We start from the raw sequence: 26,352 nt of genomic DNA, 5'->3' as shown, positions 1-26,352 counted from the left end.
TTTTTATAATTTAACCACATTTCACATTGTGTTTTTTTGACAATTTTGCACGGTTGCAAAGCATACAGAAAGTAGTTACGAAAGTAAAGCTATGTAAACAACATATAGTCAGTTTGAAATGGTAAAAGACATTCACGTACTTGATCAGAGGGTTTATTACTTTAGTCTATTCCTAATACACTCCAATTCCACTTGTATGGGGTAAGCAAAATAGTCTTGTTTTCTGTTTGAAATAAGATTATTTTGCTTGTTTCACTTCATTTTGACTTATTTTTGCAGAAAACAAGACAATCATTTTTACTTGTCTAGAAAATCCTTCTTGATTTAAGAATTTTTAGATATTTTGCCTGGAAACAAGACAAAAAATGTAAGTAAGAAAAGCATTTTTTGTTTGTCTATGTATTTAAGTTAGGCTCCCTCACAGACACTCTTGGTAAGGTCACCGCATTTCACATATTACTTTCAGTACATCATTGTACAACATATATATACATTTAACCACTGAATACTAGCTTATATGTAAATATATCTGGATGTAAATTTCTATGCACTATACATGAGGGCTTTTATTTTGGTCTGACGATGTGAGGTCATAAAGCTGCGCCGCGCTCCTGCGTCTGTGCTTCTGCTGAAGAAAGGTTTGTTTTTAAAGCTTTTATAGTGTTTAAATTGATACAAAGCATTTATTGTACAGTCTTTACAAGCGAATTAAATATTATTAATGTAATGTCTTTGTCATGCTTATCTTTACGTGCGTTATTTTTGTGTGAATAAAATGCATCCACGCATGAGTAACAGAAAAAGTCGCTTTTAATATTAACCATGGTCTTATAGTAAAAGTGTTTTTCTTTTTGTGGCATATTACCATTTGTATATCCAGTTTTACAACAAATAACATGGTTAAAATTATGTAGCAAAACCGTGGTTTATTTGTGGTTACCTTAGTTTAACTATAACCTAGTTAATGAAAACATCTTTGATTTGCATATAAGTCAAATTTATTTTTTTTAAAGGTAATTAAAGTCCATTAACCCTAACTCTGACTGACTCCCTTACTAGTGCACTGACTACTAAGCTAGGGAGCTGATTAAGACACATTTATTTTTCTGTCTGATACTTATTCTCATCTTAAACAGGACAAAGTGTCCAAACCCACAGAAAAAACTCCTGGTGAAGCAACTGACATCCACGATTAAAAAGATGCTGTTTATTAAAGAGGAGAGTGAAGAAATGAAGATCGAAGAGACATTCAGAGTGAAACGAGAAGATACTGAGGAACAAACAGGTTGGTTTTCGTTCTGAAAGCTTGATGATTATTCAAATGGCCAGCTCTACAGAAATGAATGATAGTTTTGAAGAAAGGGCTGTGGTGAGCAAGTAAAACGGCCAGCAGGCATTCATGATTTCAGTTGAATGTTTGCGACTCAAATGGTTCACTTTCGCATCTTTTCTAAAGCCCAGTTGTAAATATAGCATCAGAAGTTGATCTAGTAGAAAACACGTACATACTTCATTACAGATGCAATATTTGCTAGACGGTTCAGACTATTTCATTCAATATTTATGTACTGCGTAATACAGTGCATAAAGTTCTATTTAAATACCAATAAAGTTTATTTTGATGACACAATATAACATTGATATTGGCTTTACTGTAATAAAAACAGATTTCATCATGTAATTCAGTTTTACTTTCCCTGCAGCACAGCATCTAATAAATGACTTTCCTGCTTGTGCGGAAGATGTAATTCACTTTTCTGACCATCGATGCACACGATGGCGGACAGTGCTAATATTGTCGACCTGATTTTGGCGAAGCCACTTAGAATTAAACAGCAGGGCAGATTAACACCTAAGATTGATTTAGTGCAAAAGATAGGGAGAAGTAACAGGTCTTTTCAGCTCTCCTGGTATGACAAAGTTAGCTGGCTGACTGGAAGTGCTGTGACAAAGAAAATGTACTGCTGGCCATGCCTCTTGATGAAACCATCTCACGGATGCGTTGTTTGGTCAAAGGTGGGGTTTGGAGATCTGTCTAACTTTGACAGGGCATATAAAAGGCATGAAAAGAGCAATGAACACTGGAAAAGACGCCTAGTTGGTACGACAGGGTCACAGAGCATTTTCTTGAAAAGGAACGTAGAGCAGAATTTACGTATAAATAAATGGACAATTTTTACGATGTAGGCCGAAAATGAGCTTCCACTCTTCGAAAGACCAGCAGCCGCCACTGCTACCAAGCGGAGGCATGGTAGTAACACAAATGTCAATTTCAATCTGGATTCAGTATTAATTATTTTTCTTAGTATTTTTTAAAGACTTTTCTTGGGTTAAATTCAGGTAATGCTTGCATTCATTAAAACTCAATGGTGTGCGCTTATGAGCATCGTTAAAAAAAAACAAAAAAAAACATTAGAATGTGAGTTATTAACATTTTGTAAATTTAATATTTAAGCAAATCTAGTGCTTGGTCATGTCTAATGCTGTCATTTGATGGAAAAAAGTTAACTAATCGCTCATTTTTCTGAAATTAATCATGATTAAAAATGTTAAAGTTAGGTGGGATTAAATATACTTTTATATTGCAATAATTTCACATTCAATCGTCAAATTTCTGTACAAACAACATAAAGACAGCACTAATTTATTTAATGGCATCTTTTTTTATGCCTGAAGGCCAGTATCACTGATACCAATACTACTGATGGCTCTATAAAATCGTTTTTCCCGCTAATATTTAACCATTGACTATAGCCAGTCAACATTACAGTACAATTGAGAGCTATCAATTTGAATAATTATTAGACTTTAAAAATAAACATAAACCTATTATAATGTCATACCTGCGCCCTTCAGCAGACATATACAATTGAATAATGTTTTCAAACATTAAATTCTAAATTAAATATAGATCAATCCTTAAAGCTGAAGAAAGCTGGAAAAAAGTGGAGGGATAAGAGCTTGAGGTAAGCAGTTTTATGTTTTAGCGCCACGCTGCGTTGATTTCATGTCACATTTTTATTGGTTGGTCAGTAAACGTGGATCGTACCAGCAAACACACTGTGCGATGATCGTGCTGTATCGTAGGCTATCTTTGGTCGCAAGACCGTGACAACGGCCATCTTCGAACCTCTCACTGTACGACACACAGGACCACCGATTAGGAGCCATGATTGTTTCATGATGGCAATTTTTCATCTGGGACAGCCAAAAATTCTGCAGTGTGTTTAGGGCTTAAAACTAGACAAAAAGTTAAGACTTATGAAAATGATTTATGGCTTAAGAGCTGCAGCTGCTGAACGTGATGCGGATCTGACATGCATCGTATTTTGTCTCAACTCTCTTTACCTTTTCTGGCCCACTTCAGTGCCCGGTTGCATAAATCACCTTAAGTACTATTTGTTGCTGTGTTTTGTTTACTTTTGTATTTTGGTATATGTTTTAATTTTGTACAGCACATGTGTTTGTGACTCGTTATTACGATGAATCTGCTATGTACTGCATTTATATTATGCACGTTTTGATGTATACTGCTAACACAAATTTAGCAAATACATTCCTTATAAGCTTTCCATTGAACAGCAATCTATCGTCGATGCTTGAGACTTAGACCTTCAGAATGATATATAGCTTGTCAAGATTAATTTTACATTTTGTTTTACATCTCGCAACATTGACACTGGCATTGAACTGAATCGGATCAACACTAAACTGATTCAAAATGAATAACCACATTGGTGTCTTTTTGTAGAATTTTTTTTAAGCTGAATTGGCCTTATTTTAAATTGAATGACATCACACTGTTATTGATCTGAACCGACTGTGTATCTGAACTAAAGTGTTTCCATAATTGATCGTTTTTTCTCAGCTCTATAGAAATTAAGGTGACTTGACTGACTTTACTTTTCATGGAAATTCTAAATACTAATCTGACTTTATCAACACTGACAATTCAAACAACCTCCTGTTGTTAATATAAGGTTGTCAAAAGTATGACAACAAGTAATGGAAGTAGTAAAATAAAAATATAGATACAGTATATATATTAGAGGTGTAACTGTACACAAACATGACAGTTCGATATGCAACTTGGTTTTGACATCATGTTTTTTTTAATGTTTTCGATACAGCAGGGGGAAAAACAATTTTTTTTTTAAAGGTGCCATAGAATGGAAAACTGTATTTACCTTGGCATACTTGAATAATAAGTGTTCTGTACATGGAAATGACATACTGTGAGCCTCAAACACCATAGTTTCCTCCTCCTTATGTAAATCTCGTGAATGCAAAAGACCACTGAAAAATAGGCGAATCAGAACATAAAACCGACTGTGACGTTACAGTCGGGCAGAGGTGGGTAGTAACGAGTTACATTTACTTCGTTACATTTACTTGAGTACATTTTTTGGGTAACTAATACTTTTAGAGTATATTTTAAAATTGGTACTTTTACTCTTACTCAAGTATATTTTTAGAGAAAAAACGGTACTTTTACTTCGTTACTGTGGGCGACTCTCCTCTCGTTACTGTATCTTAATGCAATACAAGTTAAAAATGCTTCAGTTTATTCCAAACGTGCCGTCTACTTTTCTCTGGGCAATGAACGATGCCGAATGATTCATTCTTTTGAATCGATTCTGTTTAAAGGCTTTATCAAACCAGTTGGCAAACCAGTGAATCGGTTCGCGAATCAGTTTGACTGATTCGTTCAGTTCCCTGCCGCACGCGCTGAGTCTCTGAAGCGGTTCTCACTCAGATAACAGAGAGTTTAAGAACATCATCAAGAGCAATGAAGACGTGGCTTTGGATCTACAGCCAGTTGAAAGCAAATCTGCAAAGGCTTGTTTGCTAGAGCTATATGAAGATCTTTTATTAGATGAACACTGCGTGTGCTGTCTACTGTTCCACAGGTATAGGCCACGATACCACTATGACATCACCAGTTTGTTGTACATGTACCTTACATTAAATACAATGTATAATTTATACATTAAATAAGCTGTCACAGAGTATGAAATGAACACCCGCGGAACCCGCATTAGCTCTGTGCAGCGGCGCGCGGCCTGTTCTAGACACAATTAATATTCATATTTTTACAATATTTACGCTTGCAAAAATATAGGCTACATTTGTTACATTTTGCAGAACAGAAGATCCGTCAATATGCATTTGTTTCGTTATGTTCAGAGGTTTCAGTGTCAGAGGTTATAGGATAATACATAATTAATTTACTTTAAAATAAAATTTAATTCAGTGATGCAAATCAGAATTTTCATCAGCTGTTACTCCAGTTTTCGGAGTCATATGATCCTTCAGAAATCATTGTAATATATCGATTTATTACCAGTTTTGGAAACAGTTTTGCTGCTTAATATTTTTTGGAACCTGTGCCATTTTGTTCAGTGTTCTTTGATGAATAGAAAGCTAAAAAGAGCAGCACTGATAATAAATCAACATGATTTCTGAAGGATTATGTGACTCTGAAGACTGGGGTAAAGGCTGATGAAAATTCTGATTTGCATCACTGAAATAAATTACATTAAAATATATATATATATATATATATATATATATATATATATATATATTATATTTGAACGGAAGTGTGTGTCTGTGTGTGTGTATACACATACACATTACATAAATGTAATCTATATATCTAAATAAAAATAGACTATTTTCAGTACCTATATGATCCAAAGTAACTAGTAACTAACTACTTGAGTAGTTTTTTTATCCGGTACTTTTTTACTCTTACTCAAGTAACTATTCAGACTATTACTTTTACTTGAGTAAATATTTCTAGAAGTACTTTTACTTTTACTTGAGTACAGTTTTTGGGTACTCTACCCACCTCTGCAGTCGGGATCACAAATAGTTACGCCCCCAACATTTGCATATACCCGCCCATGTTGAAACATTTTGAAATACCCACCAGCCGAACCATCAGAAGTTCTTCAGGTATTGTGAAGAAACAAGCGAGGACAACAGCGAAAATGGCAGATCATGGAAATAAATGTTATGTTCCAGGCTGTGCAGGGGATGTGATGTGATGTGCAGGGATGGGTTGGTGTCTGTATTCAGAAAGGCACGGAAAGCAAATAATGCGAGCCACTAAAGGCACATAGTTAGCTTCTTGCTAGCCGTAGCCTGTTACAGTACATAAGATAAGGAGAGGCGACTGAGGATGATGGCGCTACAGATCCTGAGCACCACTGACAAGCATCTGATCTTGTAAAATGTGTGGTATGTACTGCCGCACCATAGTATAAACAGAGTACATGCAATCGCGAATCTCAAAAGTGAAAGTGAAACTAAAAATCTATCGTGCATTCGAAAGCAGTTTCAATGCCCAGCATATTAATAGCAGCTCCCTGATGCCCGCATTTTATTTACAGTATAATTACCCAAAAATATAACTGCGAGAAATTATTGAAATATATATTTTCCCTGTGTTTCCTTCCTGCTGTGTGAGCTACTGAAATTAGCCTCATTGTGAAACAGCCAATCAGATCAGAGCTCAACAGTATTACCCATGACCCTTCTACATAAGCCAATAACAGACCATTTCATTCTAGGGAGAAATCCTAGGGTTGTAAATAGACATGTAAAACCTTTTCTGGAGAATTTTTGCCCTTACCTAAGCCACATACCTTCTATGTAGATATCAGAGAACAATTTAAAATATTGTATCAATGCATACCATGGCACCTTTAAAATGAATTTTCTTTCTTTATCCATTTCACACGAGTTTAAAATATTCCAGCAAATATTTTGTTCTAAACATTTATGCTCTAAACTAAAGGTTGCATATAACAACAGAGCCCAAACCTAAATTTAATTACTAATTATTTTTAACCATAAATCAACACTCAATGTAAATTGTACATAATGCAGTTTTTAAATTCATTTCTAAATTTTAAAAATTCTATTTGTTGTTGAAATAGATGAACACAGTGGCTAAACATACATTAAAAGTAAAATATGAGTATATATTTCGAGAAATGCTCTTAATTTCTCTAGCAAACTAACAAGCTGTGAACACTGATGACTTGCCGAGATAAATTAAATGCTATGTGACATGCTGTTTTACTGATGCCTTTCCACGGTTGAAACACTTATTGAGCGATTGTATGAGGCATGAGATGTTTATTTCCCGTTAAAACTAGTAGTAAGGAGGGGATGATCGCACTCTGTCATTTGAACTGAGGCGTTTATACAGTGATCTGTCACACCACATCACAGAGCGCCAAAATGACATTTATTTTTTGAATTTCCTGGGGAAATTTCACATAATTTGAAAGATGAGACAGTATCAACAGTAACAATATATAAAAATGGAAGTTTCCAATTGAAGTTCCACTTGTGCAGTGGTTAAAACATTGCAGTATTTGTTTGGTATACTTGTGTACTGAACCAAAATGAAAACTAAAAGACTTCACATGAAATCACATGAGCCAATATTTTATTCAAAATAGAACATAGAGAACATAACAAATATTTAAATGGAGAAATTTTTATCTACTAAGTGAGCTCATTTCAAATTTGATGCCTGTTACAGGTCTCTAAAACATTGGCACGGGGCAACAAAGGGCTGAAAATATCATACATTTTGAAAAGATTCAGCTGGGAAAACTACTAGCAACTAATTAAGTTAATTGACATCAGGTCTGTAACATGATTAGCTATAAAAGGGATGTCTTAGAGAAGCAGAGTCTCACAGAAGTAAAGATGGGTCTCCAATCTGTCAAAGAGTGCATAGAAAGATTGTGTAAAAACAATGTTCCTCAACGTCAAATTGCAGGCTTTTTTTTTTTTAACTGGGTATGCGCTGAGTAATAAGATTATTACTCAGCCCCCCCCCAGCTTTTAGACCACACTCAAAGAGGGATCACGGATAACAAGTTAGAAACACCGTGGCAGGTGTCGATTGAAAAGTATTTCCTATCTTATTTGTAAATAAAATTCATCTCCAAATCCTTCTATCATTTCAGGTTTATCCATTGTTATTTGAATGCTAGAAAAAAAAAGCTGGTTTTCCAAGTAAAAACCATAAAAAATTACACGTAGTTACGTTTTGATACGTAATATTCAGAGGGTGGGGAGATGGGGGGATTCCCCCGGTCTATGTCTCTGCATCAACTGTTTTTTTTTATTCCCAGTGAATAGGAGATTTAGGAATTTAAAATGGGGGGATATCATTATGAAATAAATGTTTTTCTCTGCTATCGTAAAGGGATTCATCAGCTGTATTCTCGGAAGAATAAAGAGTGATGTAGAAATCCCTAAATTGTCATGAAGATGTGTATATATACACATATATATTATATATTTGTAGTACTCTCTTGACAGTGAATGAGAGAGACAGAGACAAGAGTTAGTGGTTGCCCAAGCGGTCCTCTTTGTTGTCTTTAATAAACATTAACATATAAATACTCAAATCAAATCACAGTAAACAAATAAATATATAATCATATATACAGAAATGTTGTAGATCTTCCACACATCTGGATTTACTCATAAATATCTCAGATCAACTACTCAGGTAAGTATTTCAGGTAGTACACAAATGACTCCGATAAACTTCTCTGAAACGGGTATTAAAATGACACAATTACACAAATGATCAATTTAAACAAATTATTAACACATTAAAGCATGTAAACTGTAGTTTGGCATTGACTTTTGATAAATGTAACTAACCTTGACAGTGAATGAGAGAGACAGAGACAAGAGTTAGTGGTTGCCCAAGCGGTCCTCTTTGTTGTCTGAGGATGCGCTGCAGTTGTCACGGTAACTCTACTCTCTCTCTCAACTGCCACCAGAATTCGGAAAATGCAGCTGGACTGTCCAGTGCAAACTCATTATAACACATTAAATTAATTTAAATTAAACTTATATACACATGTAAATAGACATAGACATACATAAATACATAACAAAATATATACAAATAATTTAATATTTTTATGACTCAAACCCAAACAATTTTTACCGCTACATACAATTTTTACCGCGTAAATCCCGGGGGGGATGGAGGGGAGTCAGGTGTGTGGCTGCCGCTCAGTTAATGTTGAACTCCAGTAAGTAGGGTACTTTATTCACTTTAAATAAAGCGATTCTCTTTAATGTAGTTGATGCAGACTCGTTCATAAATTAGTTGCGGCAAAAATGCTGATTACCGATGTAATTTTCCATGAATCTGCTATATTAGCGATTAAAATATTACTTATCTAGTTAACATTGCTTGTTGCATAGTGCACTGCAACTTATGGGGGTTTTCCACTGACTGGTACCAACTCGGTTCAGTTCGGTTCTGCTTTGTTTCGGACCTACAGTTTTCCACTACAACTGGCTACAGTCGTGTTTAAATTTTATTGTATGTTGATGGCTTGACTGTAAACAACATAAACAATGCAATAAATAGTTTTGAAGAAAAATCTGCTTTGTCATTGAACCTGAGAAAAACTTTGAATATAACCATAATGTAGTCTCCATGCTACAATAATAATGATAGAAGCAAAGTTTTTCACTGTGGGGACATATCTTTATAAGTACAATTTGACTGTAGAGATCTGATCTCATTATCATCCAGTCTGTCTGGAATGACATGAAGAAACAGAACAAACTGAGACAGACTAAATCCAGAAGAACTGTGGCAACGTCTCCAAGATGCTTCCAAAGACCTACAGTTTATGTCATTCCAGACAGGCTGGATGATAATGAGATCAGATCAGATATTAATCTCTTATTTACATCATGTGTATGCTTTTTTTCTTGTTATATTGTGAAGATCTGCAAGATTAATTTGGATTTGTTTTACTTTGTGATAATTATTCTAATCTTAAACAGGACAAATTCTGCAAATACCCAGAATGGTGTTTATTAAAGAGGAGAGTGAAGACATGAGGATTGAAGAAGCATTCAGAGTCAAACAAGAAGATACTCTGGAACAAAAAGGTTAGTTTTCATTCTCAAATCTGAACTGTTTTGTCCTGTATATTTTCTCAATTAATTTGCCACTGCCATGTGTTTTCGTACCCTGTCTGCCATCCTGCATCTTTCTCTCCTTCCGTTGTTGAAAGGATTTCATTTTTATTGATTGATTCATTATTATGTTTTTCTTCAATTGCTCTTAAAAGGCCATTTTCTACTCTTATTTTAATGCTCTGATTTAAACATCTCATTTAAAGACTTGTCTCATTCAATTCTTCAATGTTAATGGCCATTGCTAGGACTGAGTGGCATCTTTGCATATGAGATAAGTGACTATATGTGGAGTTCTTTTGAAAACATACGCTTTTACAGCTGCAACGATTAATCACAGAAAGCTGTCTGTATGCAGTACATCTTGCCTTGTTGTAATGCTTACTTATGCAATAATCGTAGACTATAATCTGACGGCAACAGTCACTTTCACCCAAATAGGGGCTGCCCCCAATAGTGGACTAGTCAACAAGAAGAGGCTTAGTTGAAGTTTTATTAGTCATTCACAGAGAAAAAGATGGTCCAAGTCCATGATGGACAGATTGTTAACGGCTAGTCCTTGAGGTAATTACGCTGTATCAGCCAGGAAATCCAAACGTTGACTTATCGTTCTTCGACCTCAAATGTAGCTAATCATTCTAAAGTAAAACACGCAAGTAGTAGAAACTTTACATTTCCTCCGACATTAACCTAAATAAATGGCATTTTTCCACAACATATAATCATTGCTGTTAATAGTGTTCACTGTTTGTTTGAATGCATGTCATTAACTAACTGCATGATTTTTACTGTAGATTTCTGCCATATGGACATCACCTTGACATTCACCACTGATAATCTACTCCTAAATATAATATAAAAACTTTCCTATTCTGTGAAACTGCTTTGCAATGATTTTTTATTGTGAAAAGCGCTATACAAATAAATCTGAATTGAATTGAAGGGTAGATCATTTTTTGATCATACAGATAAGAGCAAGACATTCGAAACTGTCAAGAATCTACTTTTACTTGTATACACCCTCAATATCAACAAAATGTTGTGCTTTTGTAAAATAAAGAAAACACACAGGATGTGCTTCCTGTTGTCTCGGTCTCCGTGACCAAAACGTCCACAAGGTTAAAAATTTTATAAAATTTCATTGTTGATTCTTGTTAAGTTATGCATAATAGTGTTGTATGATTAATATGGCATGCAAATTTGACAATTTTTTGTTACAGCTAAACTTACAAATGTGGACAATGGGACTTAGCTTTGTTGAAAATGTAAAAATGATAGCAAAATATGTAACTGAATACATAGTTTGGGAAGAATTTGTTAAAAACATTGCATGTGTGATAAATAACTTTACATTGATTTTTATTCGTTGAAAATATTAAAATCTTAGCAAAAAATGTAGTTTAGAATGAATGTTAGAAAACATCAATTTACAATAGTTTACAACAGTATAAATTGACATTGCATGTGTGATTCATTTTTATTTGTTGAAAATGTAAAAATTTTAGTAAAAATTTAACTGTGAAAATTTAGTTTAGAAAGAATTTGTTAGAAAACATCAATTTACAATAGTTTACAACAGTATAAATTGACATTGCATGTGTGATAATTTTACATTCATTTTTATTTGTTGAAAATGTAAAAATGTTAGTAAATATTTAACTGTGAAAATTTAGTTTAGAAAGAATTTGTTAGAAAACATCAATTTACAATAGTTTACAATGATATAAATTGACATTGCATGTGTGATAACTTTACATAGATTTTTATTCGCTGAAAATTTAAACGTTAGCAAAAATGTAGTTTAGAAAGAATTTGTTAGAAAACATCAATTTACAATAGTTTACAACAGTGTAAATTGACATTGCATGTGTGATAAATTAAATTGATTTTTTTTTCGTCGAAAATGTAAAAATGTTAGAAAAAATGTAACTGTGAAAAGTAGTTGGACACATTTTGTTAGAAAACATCAATTTGCAATAGTTTGCAACAGTATAAATTGACATTGCATGTGTGATAAATAACGTTATATTGATTTTTATTAATTGAAAATGTAAAAATGTTAGCAAAAAAAAAGTAACTGAAAAGGTTGTTTGGGAAGAATTTGAAGAAGTTGACAGTTATATATGCACTACACTAACAGTGATGTGATAGTTTCAGTCATAATTCTTGTTGACTTGGTATTTTCTTTGTGTTTTACTTATTGTCATTATGGTGAGCACCACATGATAATTTTAAAATAAAACTTTTTTTTTTTTTTTATAATGTTTTCAGTGTGCTTATTGCCTTCCAAATAATTGGGGAAGTTAAGAATAAAATTAATTGGGCAATTTTGTTTCCCTGGTAGTCAGGAGGATATGGTAATGTGACTGCATTGATTTTTTTTTTCTGACCATAACAACAAGTTAAACATGTGAGTGGATACAGTTCTGCAACTAATTTATTTGCAATGTTTACTAATGTTAAAGGATTCAAGACCTGATTGCTTTTACATCGAATTGAATGAAAATAGCTTAATCTAAAAGAACAACGAACACCAGCAAGTAGAAATAATGCTCAGAATGCTTGTGGATTGAATTCTGTTGGGTTATTAGAAATATCAATAACTCATTTTCGACCAAACACAAAGTTCTGGTCTTTTGCCTTTGCAAGGCAGTATAGAAGTGCAGAGGATGGATTCAGTGACTGCAGAGTAGAACTGTATCAGCAGCTCCTGTGGCAGGTTGAACTTCCTCAGCTGGTGAAGGAAGTACAGCTGGGCCTTCTTGACAATGAAGTCAATCCCACTTAAAGGGATAGTTCACCCAAAAATGAAAATTTGATGTTTATCTGCTTACCCCAAGGGCATCCAAGACATAGGTGACTTTGTTTCTTCAGTAGAACACACACAAAGATTTTTAACTCAAATCGTTGCAGTCTGTCATAATGTCAGTCAATGGTACTCACGGCTTTGAGAGGAAAAAAAAAAAACATACACAGACAAAACCAAAATAAACCCTGCGGCTCGTTGAGGTCTGCAGACACGAAACGACCGGTCTGCTGGAGGTGGTTATGAAATGCCCAGGGGATTGTACACTGCTGTACACTCCGTAACGCCATCCCAGAACAACCCTCTGAGGTGAAATGGTTTTGTGAATTGCACATTTATGTGTGTACGGGGGGGTGGCTTGGCATGTAAAATCTACACGCCAATACTTATCGGTGTTTTCTCTTAAACTCACAAATGATTGAGGCTCCCAAGTTAGACCCCTAATGTCATCACGACATAACTCGTAGTGACCAACAGATGGGGAATAGGTTTTATTGGGTCAAGGTTTTTCATAATGGGTTTGATAACTGCTAGCTTGAGAGGTATTTGTGACATTTCCTAAAGAAAGCAAAGAGTTAGAATAACAAAGAGAAGAATATCACAGGCAACACCTCTTTCAGTAGCTTAGTGGTTAGTGTTAGTTTGATTGCTTAGTTTTGATGCTATACATCTAAATGTGTTGATGTCTGTTAATTTGTGCCATTAAAATGAGGTTAACTTGTATTGGTCTTCTTTTGCTTTAGATCTGATGCCAATGAAAGAGGAGAGTCAACAACTGAATGAAATTGAAGACAAAGTTCAGTATGAGAAATATCATGATTTCATAACTGGAGAAAATTTGTTTAGTTGCCCGCAGATTAAAATGGCCAGACTAAAAAATGATCAAGAGACAGAATCTGCAAGTCATGTCGCCTGCAAACATTGTGGAAAACGTTTCACTAAAAAAGGACATCTTGAAGACCACATGAAAATTCACACGGGGGAAAAGCCTTACACCTGCCAACAATGTGGTAAGAGATTCATTTATAAGGAAAGCCTTAAAAGGCACTCTAGAGTTCACACTGGAGAGAAACCTTATACCTGCAAACTGTGTGGAAAGGGTTTCGTTCAAAATGGAAGCCTTAAAAGCCACATGACAATTCATACTGGAGAGAAACCTCACACCTGCCCTCAGTGTGGAAAGGGTTTTACACAAAACAAGACTCTTAATGCCCACATGAAGATTCACACAGGAGAGAAACCTTTTATTTGCCAACACTGTGGAAAAAGTTTCAATAAAAATGGAACCCTTAAAAGGCACATTGGAATTCATACTGGAGAGAAACCTTATACCTGCAAACTGTGTGGAAATAGTTTCATTCAAAAAGGAGGACTTAAAAGCCACATGAGAATTCATACCGGAGAGAAGCCTTACACATGCGCTCGGTGTGGAAGGAGTTTCACACGTAATCAAACTCTTAATGCCCACATGAGAATTCACACTAGTGAGAACTATTTCATCTAACAGTGTGGAAAGAGTTTATATAAACAAGGAAATCTCAAACGCCACATGTCAATTCAGACTGGAGAGAAAGATTTTGCCTGCCAACAGTGTGAAAATAGTTTCACATGTAAAATATCCCTTAATAACTACACAAGGATTCACACGAGAGGACAATTTTATATGTCGTTGGTGTGGAAGGAGTTTCACAGTCAGGAAACAATGTAAGAATCATGTAATAACTCACATTAGTGAAAAGCATTTCATAAGGGAACAAACTTGCTCAGACAGCAAATTTTGGGATTCACATAAGAATTCGCAGTAAACGGAAGCCTTTCAAAGAAAACAACGCATACGGTGGCACACTAACAAGAAGATTTTCACTTGTCTTGAAGGTCATCAAGTACTCTACTCACCCTCAAGTTGTTCCAATCCTGAATGAGTTACTGTCTTTGATTTATCACTCCCTCATTGATTATACATAAGAACACGTGCTGATTTCTCATCTTAACCCTTTAGGCGCCAGGGTTTTTTGGAAAAAATGCTGGATTTTGACATCAAGATTTCAAAAGCTTGTGGCTTGAAATGGCTTAAAGATAGAGATCTACTGTAAATTAGAAAAATGTTGGGCATGACCGAAAGTTTATGTGGGGTGTAAATATACTCATCTAATTTGCATATTATGACGTCATCAGGGGCGGCACTCTTGAATTTCATAATATTTAGGAAATAGTAGATATTGAATTGATGTTTGATTTTTTTTGTTTGTTTTTGTCTTTTTCTCCTCATCCACAAATAATCAGAAAAGAGGAAACCAACAATAAAACAGGAGAAAGTAATAAATTATTACTATATTACTATACTATATAGTAGTAAAACGCATGTGAACAGTAGCCTACTTTTTGATCAGTTCATCAGTAATATTCAGGAAATAATAGATATTGAATGGATGTTTGAACTTATTTGCATGTTGTTGTTGTTTTTTTGGCTTTTTATCCTCATTCCAAATGATCAGGAAAAGAGGAAATCAACAGTAAAACAGGAGAAAGTAGCAAATTATTACTATATTACTGTGCCATAGTAAAATACATGTGCCTATTTTTGGATCAGTTGACCAGCTATCTGTCCAATCAGGTATCTATGTGACAGTTTATAGTTCTTGAGAGTATGGTACCTCTCATTGCATGGCACAGCGCACAGACCTGCCCCACACTGACTGCACCTGTACTGTCTGCCGGCAGCCCTTAGAGCGCGCGCGATCAGAACAAACAGCGCAATCTGGCCGATCATCAGAGAGAAACAGCTCTCCTATGGACACTAAGACCACGTCCACCCCTGCCACCCCCATCCCCATCGGGCAAAGTGTTGAAATGATCACTTGTTTGTGCTTTGTGAACGATCGCGCCTTGCGCAGCGGCACCATTGCGCGGAAAAGATGTACCGGGAGAAGCGCGATCATTAGACGACCGATCGTCATTTCCAAAAGGCAAATATTTCCCTTCAGAGTCAGAATCGGCGAATGACATTTGCAACACATCCTCACAGTACAACTTTTTATTAGCCGTTTGGCGATTTTCTCTCACAAATCTCACAATTTACTCAGACGCTATGAACTGAATTGCTTCCGCATCAATGACACGATAGCTCACTTACTCTGCTATTTCCTCAAACAATTTTGGTCTAGAATCGAAGTACTACATGTCTGCCATCTAGTGGAAGGGAATACAAATGAGCCATTACACCAGATTAGGAACTACAGCCCATTTCATGAAGTATGAGGTCTTGTCGCAATTTTGCGACTTTGGCGCTTAGAGGGTTAAGACTGGTGTCCTTTAAAATGCTACACAGAAACTGAAGAGTGTTGGGGTGGCGTATTTGAAATGGCGAATCTCTGTGTAGTAGAAAAAGTTTGCGAATTGTTACATTGTGTGGAGTGATTAATTTTTTTCTTAAGTTTTTGTATGTTTATTTATCATCTTTTTTTTTTTAATCAATCTTTTGAATTGACCCAATATTTTTTCATTTATTTGAAAGTGTTTTGCCCTTTGATTTCACTATAAATAGTGTAAATATTACTGTAGGGAGTAGGGATTGCGTGCATTTTCATTTCCAATTATTACTTTTCTCCTGTGTGTGGTATAAACAGGAAGTCAGGGAAGTCCACTTCAATGTATTTTCTTTACTTTTCACCTAGGTCAGGTAGTGGTTGTGGATTTAGTCCGTTGCATCTTTTGTTTGTTTTGGCTTTGTCCAGTCTTGAAATGATTGTCATATTTGAGTGGTGTAACGGAAAAAAACAGAACACAGTTTACCAGTATGTTTAAAAAATAGATCTATTAAATAATCTATTCATTATAAATAATACAACAAGAAAAAATAAAAATAAAAAAGAATGCCTGTTTTCTGATAAAAAAATTTGTAAAACGTGTATCGGGTTGGTTGAGACCGAGGTATGTAAATGTGTAACTATATTTAAATATCTGATGGCTCAGTACGTGCAATGTATCTTTATTCCTCGAGGTGGCGCTGTTTGTGATTCACAATGATGACGTGATGTTTCACTCATAATTACCGTGGGCATAAAACTAAATAATATTATCAGCAAAAATTGAATTGGTTTGAATGGCTTTACTGCAGAGCAATCAATTCAATTCAATTCAATATTGCTTTATTGGCATGACTGTACAAAATACAATATTGCCAAAGCTTGAAATATAATAACAATGAAAATATTGAAATAACAGAATAAAAACATTATAACAATATAAACTTAAATAAACATTTTAACAAATTAGAACTTGTGTGAACATTTCATACCACAGTGTTTAACATATAAACACACACAGGCTGAGGGTAACTGTGGTAGACAGTAGGGAAACACACTGAGGTCAGACATAATACATACATTACACACGTTCACCTGCTGTCTCTCAGACTGTGGCACGTCCACACGTATCTCGCAGCCAGTGCTGCTGTCTGTCCCTCTCCTAGTATTATCTTTATTTGTTCCTCTTCAGTCATGTCTGTAAAATTCTTTATGATGTTTGTGAATTTGTTGATGTATATGTCTCTGATTGATTTAAATTGGTAACAGTGAAGTAGGAAGTGTGTCTCTGTCTCGATCTCTCCTGTCTCACAGTGAACACACACTCTTTGCTCTCTGGGTAACCAGCTCTTTCTGTGTCTGCCGGTCTCGATGGCTAGTCTGTGCTCACTGAGCCTGTACTTGGTCAGGATCTGTCTCTGCTTTGTGTCTTTGACACTCTGGAGATATTCTTCTAATTCATAATTTAATTTTATAGTTCGATAAAGTTGTAATTTACTTTGTGTTTTGGTTTCGTGATCCCAATGTTCCAGATATATATGTTTATATTGTTTGATAATCTGATTTATTTTGATGTTTGGGTGAGAAGCAGTGCTGGTCTGAGACTGGTTAGTGTTAGTAGAGTTAGTCAGGCTAGTAAGTCTCAGAACCAGCTGACTGAGTGGACTCTTTTCGGGGTTCAGTTCTTGGGTTTGTAGTGCTTTACAATGTAGTGATTCTGTGGGACTTGATTTTAGATGCATCCAGAATTTGAGCGATCTTTTTTGTATATTTATAATCAATGGGAAACGGCCTAATTCTGCCCTACATGCATTATTGGGTGTTCTTCTTTGTAATTTTAGGATCATTTTGCAGAATTCTGTGTGTAGGGCTTCTGTTGGATGCCTGTCCCATCTAGTGTAGCTCTGATCACTGAGTGGACCCCAAACCTCACTTCCATACAGCGCTATGGGCTGAATTACACTATCAAAGATTTTACACCAAATTGGAAGCGGTATTTCAATATTTTGGAATTTTTTCTTGATTGCATATAGAGCTCTTCGAGCTTTATCTTTGAGAGCATTCACTGCCATACTGAAACTCCCCGATGCAGTGACGATCAGGCCGAGGTATGTGTACTGCATCGTGTGTTCTAGAGGTGTGCTGCCTAGATTAAACTGGTATCTGTGTTCCTGACATCTGGGCTTTTTCTGAAAGACCATAATGTTGGTCTTTTTGAGGTTTACTGCCAGGGCCCAGTTCTGGCAGTAGTTCTCTAGCAGGTCTAGGTGTTGCTGTAGTCCCTGTGGGGTGGATGACAGCAGCACTAGATCATCTGCGTACAGCAAAAGCTTGATATTTTTGTCTTGTAGAGTGAGTCCAGGGGCTGTAGACTGTTCCAGCTGCACCGCTAATTCATTAATGTAGATGTTGAACAGTGTTGGACTCAGGCTACAGCCCTGCCGTACTCCTCTCTTCTGGGAGAAGAATTCTGTATGTTTGTTGCCAATTCGTATTGCACATTTGTTGCTTGAATACATTGATTTAATAATGTCATAAACTTTACCCCCTACACCACTTTGTAAAAGTTTGTAATATAATCCGTCATGCCAAATTGAATCAAATGCTTTTTTTAAATCGACAAAGCATGCAAATATTTTTCCGTGTTTAGTCTGTTTTACGTGTTTATTGATTAGGGTGTGTAGGGTGTAAATGTGGTCAGTAGTTCTATAATTAGGAAGAAAGCCAATCTGGCTAGGACTCAGGACACTGTGTTCGTTAAGGAAGTTTACTATTCTAGTGTTTAAAATACTGCTAAATAACTTCCCCAGATTACTGCTCACACAAATGCCTCTGAAATTATTAGGGTCCAATTTGTCTCCACTCTTGTGAATAGGGGTAATAAGTCCCTGGCTCCAGATGTCAGGAGAACAGCCTGAACTAAGTACAAGGTTGAATAATTTGAGCACAGCTGTCTGAAGCTCAGGTGTGCTGTGTTTCAGCATTTCACCCAGAATGCTGTCAGGGCCACAAGATTTCTTACATTTTTGGCTTTTGAGTTTTTTCATCAATTCTTCATGTGTAATTGGGAAGTCGAGAGGGTTTTGATTATTTTTAATTATGTTTTCATAAGTTTGTAGACTTTGTTTGATCTGATCAGAATTGTTAAGGAGTTGTTTTGGAGGGATTTCTTTATATAAATTTTCAAAATGTTTTGTCCAAATGCTTCCATCTTGTATTGGCAAGTCTTGAGGTTTTGTTGTGCTCAGATTGTTCCACATATCCCAGAACTGATTATGATTTATTGAATGTTCTATTTCTTGTAAACTTTTGGTCAGATGGTGTTTCTTTTTTGCTCTGATTGTGTCTTTGTATTGTTTTAATTTTGAACAGTATTCAGTTCTTATGTCAGCGTTGTTTGGTTCTTTATGTTTCATATTTGATAATTTTCTAAGTTCTTTTCTTAATGTTTTGCAGTCTGAGTCAAACCATTTTTCATCTTTTGATGTATTTTTACTAAATTTTTTTCTTTTCTTTTTCAACTCAGTTTTGCAAGCTGCTTTTTTATATATGTAATTTATTTCATTTATAGCCAAATTAACACCATCTTTAGTTGTTTCAAATGTTTTGTTAATAAATGTAGTGATTAGATTTTTAATCTCTTCAGAATCGAGGGCTTGAATAAATTTGTCTGTGCTGTCTGAAGCCCATCTGTATCCTGGTTGGATTTGATACATTTGACAGGTTTTGGGTATGTTTTGTGTTAGTGAGTGATGTGTTTTAATATAAATGTTAATTTGGTTATGGTCAGAAAGTGGAGTTTGTTGTCTGACAGTGAATGCACTGAAGGAGGAGGGGTCCATGTCAGTGATGGTATAGTCCACTACACTAGCTCCAAGACCTGAACAACACGTGAACCTCCCTAAAGAGTCCCCTCTGATCCTGCCATTAAGTATGTACAGGCCTGAGGCTCGGCAGAGCTGCACTAATTCTCTACCGTTTTTATTTACGGTTTGGTCAAGATTGTTTCTTGATGGGAGGTTTTTTGTGAGACTCAGGGGGTTTTGGCCAAAGACATGTTCATTGCCCTTTGGATCTATGTTATCAGGTTCAGATCCAGTTCTTGCGTTAAAGTCTCCACACAGCAGCACGTTTCCCTGGGCCTGGAAACGGCTGATCTCTGTGTGGATGTTGTTCAGATATTCCTCATCATAGTAAGGGGATTCTGCTGGAGGAATGTAGATGGCACAAAGATAAGTGTCAGTGCTTGAAATGCCAATTCGATTGTTTAGTTTTAACCAGCAATGAAATTTACTTAGTGTAATAATAGAAATGTGTTTGGCCAGAGCTTCCCTGTACCACACCAAAATTCCTCCCGAGTCTCGTCCACGGTGTACTGTACTTAATTTAACTGAGGGTACAATTACTTCATAGTAGCCTGAGGGACAGTAGGTAAGCGCATCCTTTCGACACCAGGTTTCAGTGAGAACGATAATGTCAGCATCTTTGTTATTTTTCAGAAAAATTGGGTCTGTGCTTTTAGGACCAAAATTCGAAGAATGAAGACCCTGAATATTCCAACAACTTATATGAAATGAACGCATTAGTATTGTAGTAATATTAAAGATAAACCTATTTGGTAAGACAGAGAGAAAATAACCTGTGATAATGTATATGTAGACAATTTACATCTAGTGCACTTTTTTTTTCTTTTTTTTTTTATATATTAGTGCACTGTTTGTGTATATTGTCCTTATCTGTTGAGGAGCTGGTTGCACAGTGTCTGCAGCATCTCTCTGATCTGGCTCAGTTCACTGGCAGGTGTGGAGGTGCTGGGTGGAGCAGGGGGTCGGGCTGCAGCTTCAGCATAGCTCTGTGCTCTCGGCTGTGGGGGCTTCTCTTGGTGTGGGGTGGTTTTTGGTTTCTTCTTTCTTACGGGGGTTTGATGGGCAGCAGGTGGATGTGAAGTTGGTGACTGCCGGTTTACAGATGTGTAGGGAGCCATTGGTGGGTGTGGTGCACGACGTGCGGTGTTTGTCCAGGCGATGTCTGTCCTCACCGGGGCTGGAGGGGGATGTCTGGGCATGTAGGGGTGAATGGGCCGGTGGTATAATGGAGTTGGTAGCAGGGGTCTCGGTGATGCTGGACTGCGGCCCAGGGCTGCATCTTTTAGTGTCTTTGCAAAAATACGGACTCCGTCTTTGTGTAGGTGAAGTCCATCGTACAGATGTTGGAGGCCGATGTGGTGGTGGTGGGCCAGGTGTACATTAGGGAGCGCAGAACAGCCACGGGAGATTTCAGCATTGATGCTGTAGATGATGTGTGGTGGTGTGTCGTGTCTTGGGAGAAGCATGGAGATTATGATTCGGGATTCTGGGAACTTTTTGCTGGTGATTTCTGCCATTTTCCTCACTGCATCAGAGGTATTGTTGCGCAGCGAGTGAAGGTCATTAGTCCCAGTGTGGATGATAATACACGAGAGGTGTCCTGTGAAGTCTCTGATGATCTGGTGAGCGTGGCCTGTTGCGCTACATCGCTTTGCAGTGACTTTTTGGTGTGGAAAGAGTTTCTGGGGGTCCAGGAATTTTCCATTTGAGTCCATGAGGAGGAGAACATCTGGATCAGGTTCTGGAGGCTGGGCAGGTGAGGCCTGTGTTGCTGCAGGTGTCTGTGTGTTTGTCGTAGTCATGGATTCTGTGTTTGTGTAGTTTGGTTTGTTTGGAGCTGTATTGTAGTGAAGTATATTGTCTTTTGTGTTTTTCTGTAACTGTTCTTTCATTTCTTGCAGCTGTCTGGAAAAGTTCACTTCCTTTTTCTCTGTGTCCTCCTCTAGTTTGCATAACTGTAAGCGAAGAGTTTGGTTTTCTTCTTGAAGTTCTCCGAGAGCTCTTGTAAGTCCAGCGATGGAGGAGCTGGTGTTTTTCTTCAGCTGCTGGAGTTCATCTTTGAGCTCCTGGATGTAAATGTTTGTGTTGTGTGTGTCTGAGAGTTTGGCCTGAGTGTGTTCTCTGAATTCAGTGAAGTCCAGTTCTATTAGGGCTAAACTGTCTCTCAGCTGACGTTCGGATGGTGAAGGTGAAGGATTCACTGGGCCTTCTTCCTCAGAGTCTGTGCAGGTCACATGGGTCTCCTCTCTCTCCTTCTCTACTCTGGCTTTTAGCAGGGGGAACATCTCCTCAAATGAGTTCAGGCTTGCTTCATTGCCTTGCAGTAAGAAGGTGCCTTTAGTATAGTATGTTATAGTGAGAATGGGGTTGTCTGTGTCTAGCATTTCATCTTCACAAATAGTTAATCTTCCACCTCGGCCAATTCCTTCTTTAAAAACATGCTTGTATTCCTCACAGATGGTCAGTTTCCAAGCATTAATCATAGTGGTGTGGAAAATGAAGTTGTTCTTGATTCTTTTCCCATTGAGCTGAATATAGTCAGCGTACAGAACATCAGGATTGTCTCTGAGAGTTTTCTCTTTGTGTTTTTTTCGTGCCTGTACACTTCTGTACACAATCACTGTACACAATGAAATATAAATGTCACTGTCATTTGATGCTGGATGTGGTGAATAAGCTGCCAGTGATCAAAATATTGATTTTTGAAGTCATTGAAAAGGACAGTTTTGAGATCGTGAATATGAGCCAGATGCTGAATTTACTGTGGAAGTGTGCTCTTACAATTATCAAGTTTCTATCCAGTTTTTGCGCCGTTTTGTTATCGACAAAGAGAATATGCGTAAAAAAAAAACTTTGCGAAAATTGCTGTCTACAGCCTGTTTCCATCCAACTGGCCTTTTAACAATAAAATGGTGTATATGATGACGTCATCCCTAAAAAATGAATTGTCGCATAAGTTTTGGTGTATCGCAAAAAATAAATTGCCCTTGAGCTGTTTCCATACATAATTTCACCTATTGTGTAAATTATAGGCTATAGGCTAGTGCCATTTTATTGACAATGCAGCCTGTTCATTGTCATAATAAAATACAGTCAGCCAAACATATTGAAAAAACATTCGATTTTATTTCCCCTCGCTCCACAACAAATCCTTTAAATTTAACGATAGAAAGAACTCAGAACAAAACAAGAATAAAAATAGTTAACAATAAGCTAATTCTGTCATGTGACACCACATTTATTTGCGTTAAAGGCCCTTTTCTCAACAAAAAGTGTTTCCAAACTAATTTTTGTGACATTTTGAAGTATCAATATAGAATTTATGCTCTAAAGTTAAACAGAAAAAGATCATATATATCTATATCATAAATATTTTAAAGCGCTAAATATTTTTAAAAACTCCTTGGATGGAAAGCTGGTTAATGTCAGCAACAGTAAAATCATCTGCTCAATTTGAACCGTTCTAAGTTTCAAAAGGCAAGGAAATATTGTAATTGTTCTCTTCTGTAATTGTTCTTAAAATATCAAGAGTTTTTTGATATTGCAGCAATTAGAGATCCATCCCAAAAATGTAATGGTTAGGGAAACATTCATGCATTTTAGGGTTAATAATCTGAAATTGTGACATATCTGCTAAATGTTTAAGGTAATTTAATCAGAGACTGGTTCCCAGATCATAGTTAAAAAGAAAGGGAGGCTGGGCTTTTGCAGTAGTCGTCCCCAAATTGTGGAATAGCCTACCTTTGCCTATTAGGATAATATCTAAAGAATCTTTGTTTAATGCTAGACCTAAAACCCACCTTCTACAGAAAACTTATGCGAGTTGCCTTGAGCTTGGTCTTCCTCCATATGTACTGTCTTTCTAGTTTGTTTTTTATTGTTTTTATTTTGGTTTTACAATTGTTGTACAGCACAATGGTCAACGACATTGCTTTATTGTGCTATATAAATAAAACTAACTTAACCCATTTATTTATATGTTACCTCCCTGACCCTAGACATATGACCCTAGTCATAACAAATGTTCAAACACCATCTCTCATCGTCCACACAAGTGTTCTAATGATGTGCTTGGCCAGTTTTACCCTGTTTTCCTGAGAAATAAACCAATGACCTTAGATTATTTTTGGCCATTATTGTGTTGAAAGAGTGCCCAGTGACCTAGAGCATGCAGTGAAGGTAGTATCTTCTCTTTTAGTATTTCACAGTACATCTGTGCATTCATGATGCCATCTATGAAACAACTCCCTGACACCTGCTGCACTCATGCAGCCCCACACCAGCACACTGCCACCACCATGCTTTACTGTTGGTACCATGCATTTTTCACTGTACTCCTCATCCTCGCAACGTCATTCAGTTTGGAACCTATCAGAGCCAAAAACATTCATCTTTGTCTCACCACTCCAAGTATAAACTCCCAGTAGTCTTCACCTTTGTCAACATGAGCCCAGGCAAATTTTAGATGGGCTTTTTTTGTGTATGTGCTTCCGCAGTGGCTTGCTTTGTGGACGCAGTTTTGCATGCTACTCCTCTGCAGTGTACGTTGTATGGTGTCACAGGAAACACTCACCCCAGTTTGACTTTCTTATGATTTAGCCAACTGTGCTGAACGTGCATGGTGATTTTCTTCAAGTTCTCTTATCACAAAACACTCTTGATGGGGTGTTAACTTCCATCGACTGCTTGGATATCTCAGTGAGTCTATCCTTTTTGAACGTTTGGATCACTTTCACAAAAATATTCAAACTTATTAGTAATGATTTACTAATTTTCTTATAACCATGACTTTTTTTGGTTATTATTATTTTCTTTCTCAGGTCTTGTGAAGTTTCTTTTCCATGTGGTGCCATTTCATCAGAATTACTGTATATGGGAGTGGATTTTCTCTCTTAAATATGATTATTGGAATTGGCCACCTGTGTGATTCGACTCATCTGCTGGTGAATTCCTGTTAATTACAATTTTATTTTTAGATTTTCTTCTAACACATTCATTGTGGTGTACAAATTTTTGCACCACAATCTTAAATTATTTTGTTAAAATAGTTCCACTTTTGGTACTGACTAATTTAATTTATTCATTGTATGGGATCCCATAGAAAGCATTAATTTAAAAGTGAGATGGGTCTTTTTCTGAGAGGTGCAATATTCCCTCTAAGCTGCGTGCGTGTCATGCACAGTATGCAAAAATGAGTTGGGAAAGCCATTTTTAAATCCCCCAAAATAATAACCCCTTTCTCAGATCAAGCCATTCTCAGATTCTTGGCTGTGTGATGTAGTTCTGCACAGGCTGCTCCCACAATTGTTGATTGACACTAGCGTTTTACCTTAGACCTGCCCTGAGTGAGCTGCCAACAGTCTGCCGTTGTTTTAAAACCAGAGCAGGTGCATACAAGATTGGCTCCAAAGCGATTGAGGTGCTTTGCTGTTGGATGTAATACTGAACATAAGCAGTTGTCATTTACTCCCAACATCTGAGCCGCTGAAGACGCAGTGGAAACATAATGCGTCTATGTTTGTGCAAATCGTTCGTGATCCAGCTTCACCTACAGAAGAAGTGAGGATAAGTTTTTTTTATGAATCTTTGCAAATCACCTTTCCTAATAATGTGCTATTTAACAAGTTTACAGTCTCATAAGAACAGCTCATCACCTCACGGAAGAGAGAAATGGGGTGAACTGTAGCTCATTAGCATTTAAAGGGACATGCAGTGAAAGTTTGCCGCCTTTTATTCCTGTCAACATGGAGTTCCATTATTTCTTATGCGTGCTATTTTTATGTAAAGTGTTGCTCTTAAATATATAAATATTTTTAAAAGCGTATCTGGGCAGAAACTACATCTTTACCTCAGACCTCGCATGCGTTTTCTTCATGTCAGTTGCGGCAAGCTCAAAATGACCACGCGAAAGACCTGCAAGGTGTGGGATTTTTTTTAATTAGAAGGAGATGGAAAAGTTGTGTAGACTGTGTAATGTCAAATTGGCTTACAATAACTCTACTGGAGCGATGCGTAATCTTATTCAATACAGGCAAGCATGCGTTAGCTTGGAGGCTAGCCAAAGCCAGCAATGTCAATCTTTCATACATCGCTGCGGTCCGTGATCCCATCGGCGTGATCTATTCTTCTAAATGAAGACCCACTTCAGTGGTGATGCGGGATTTCCAGGCTCTTTTCGAAACTGTCTGCTTGCTGGTAGTTATCTCTCTGCGTGCCTGTGACTTCAGTTCCTGCCGAGCGCGGTTTAATTTTTTTTCAAGTGAAGAATCACCTCTAGTCCCGTCTTTCGCCAGACCTCATTAACGTGTTAAATTCACTGAACAAATGCGCATGGTCTGAGTAAGTAAAACGAGCATTCTTTTGTTTTTAGACAATATAGCCAACATGA

The 26,352-nt window shown here is 36.6% G+C and overlaps 1 protein-coding gene across 1 annotated transcript; it reads left to right on the top strand.

The window, feature by feature from the left end:
* Positions 1–196: 196 nt before the first annotated feature.
* LOC306858522 (uncharacterized protein) lies at positions 197–19,559 on the top strand (the record flags this gene model as incomplete). Its single annotated transcript, XM_079399088.1, has 5 exons — positions 197–201; positions 1,137–1,285; positions 9,853–9,960; positions 13,537–13,803; positions 19,555–19,559. 5 exons carry the CDS (start codon positions 197–199, stop codon positions 19,557–19,559), a joined length of 534 nt encoding a protein of 177 aa, XP_079255214.1.
* Between the last annotated feature and the right edge of the window lie 6,793 nt (positions 19,560–26,352).

The sequence above is a fragment of the Barbus barbus genome, assembly GCF_936440315.1.
Source record: "Barbus barbus genome assembly, chromosome: 39".
Lineage (NCBI taxonomy): Eukaryota > Metazoa > Chordata > Actinopteri > Cypriniformes > Cyprinidae > Barbus > Barbus barbus.
This window is presented reverse-complemented; position numbering and strand designations above follow the sequence as displayed.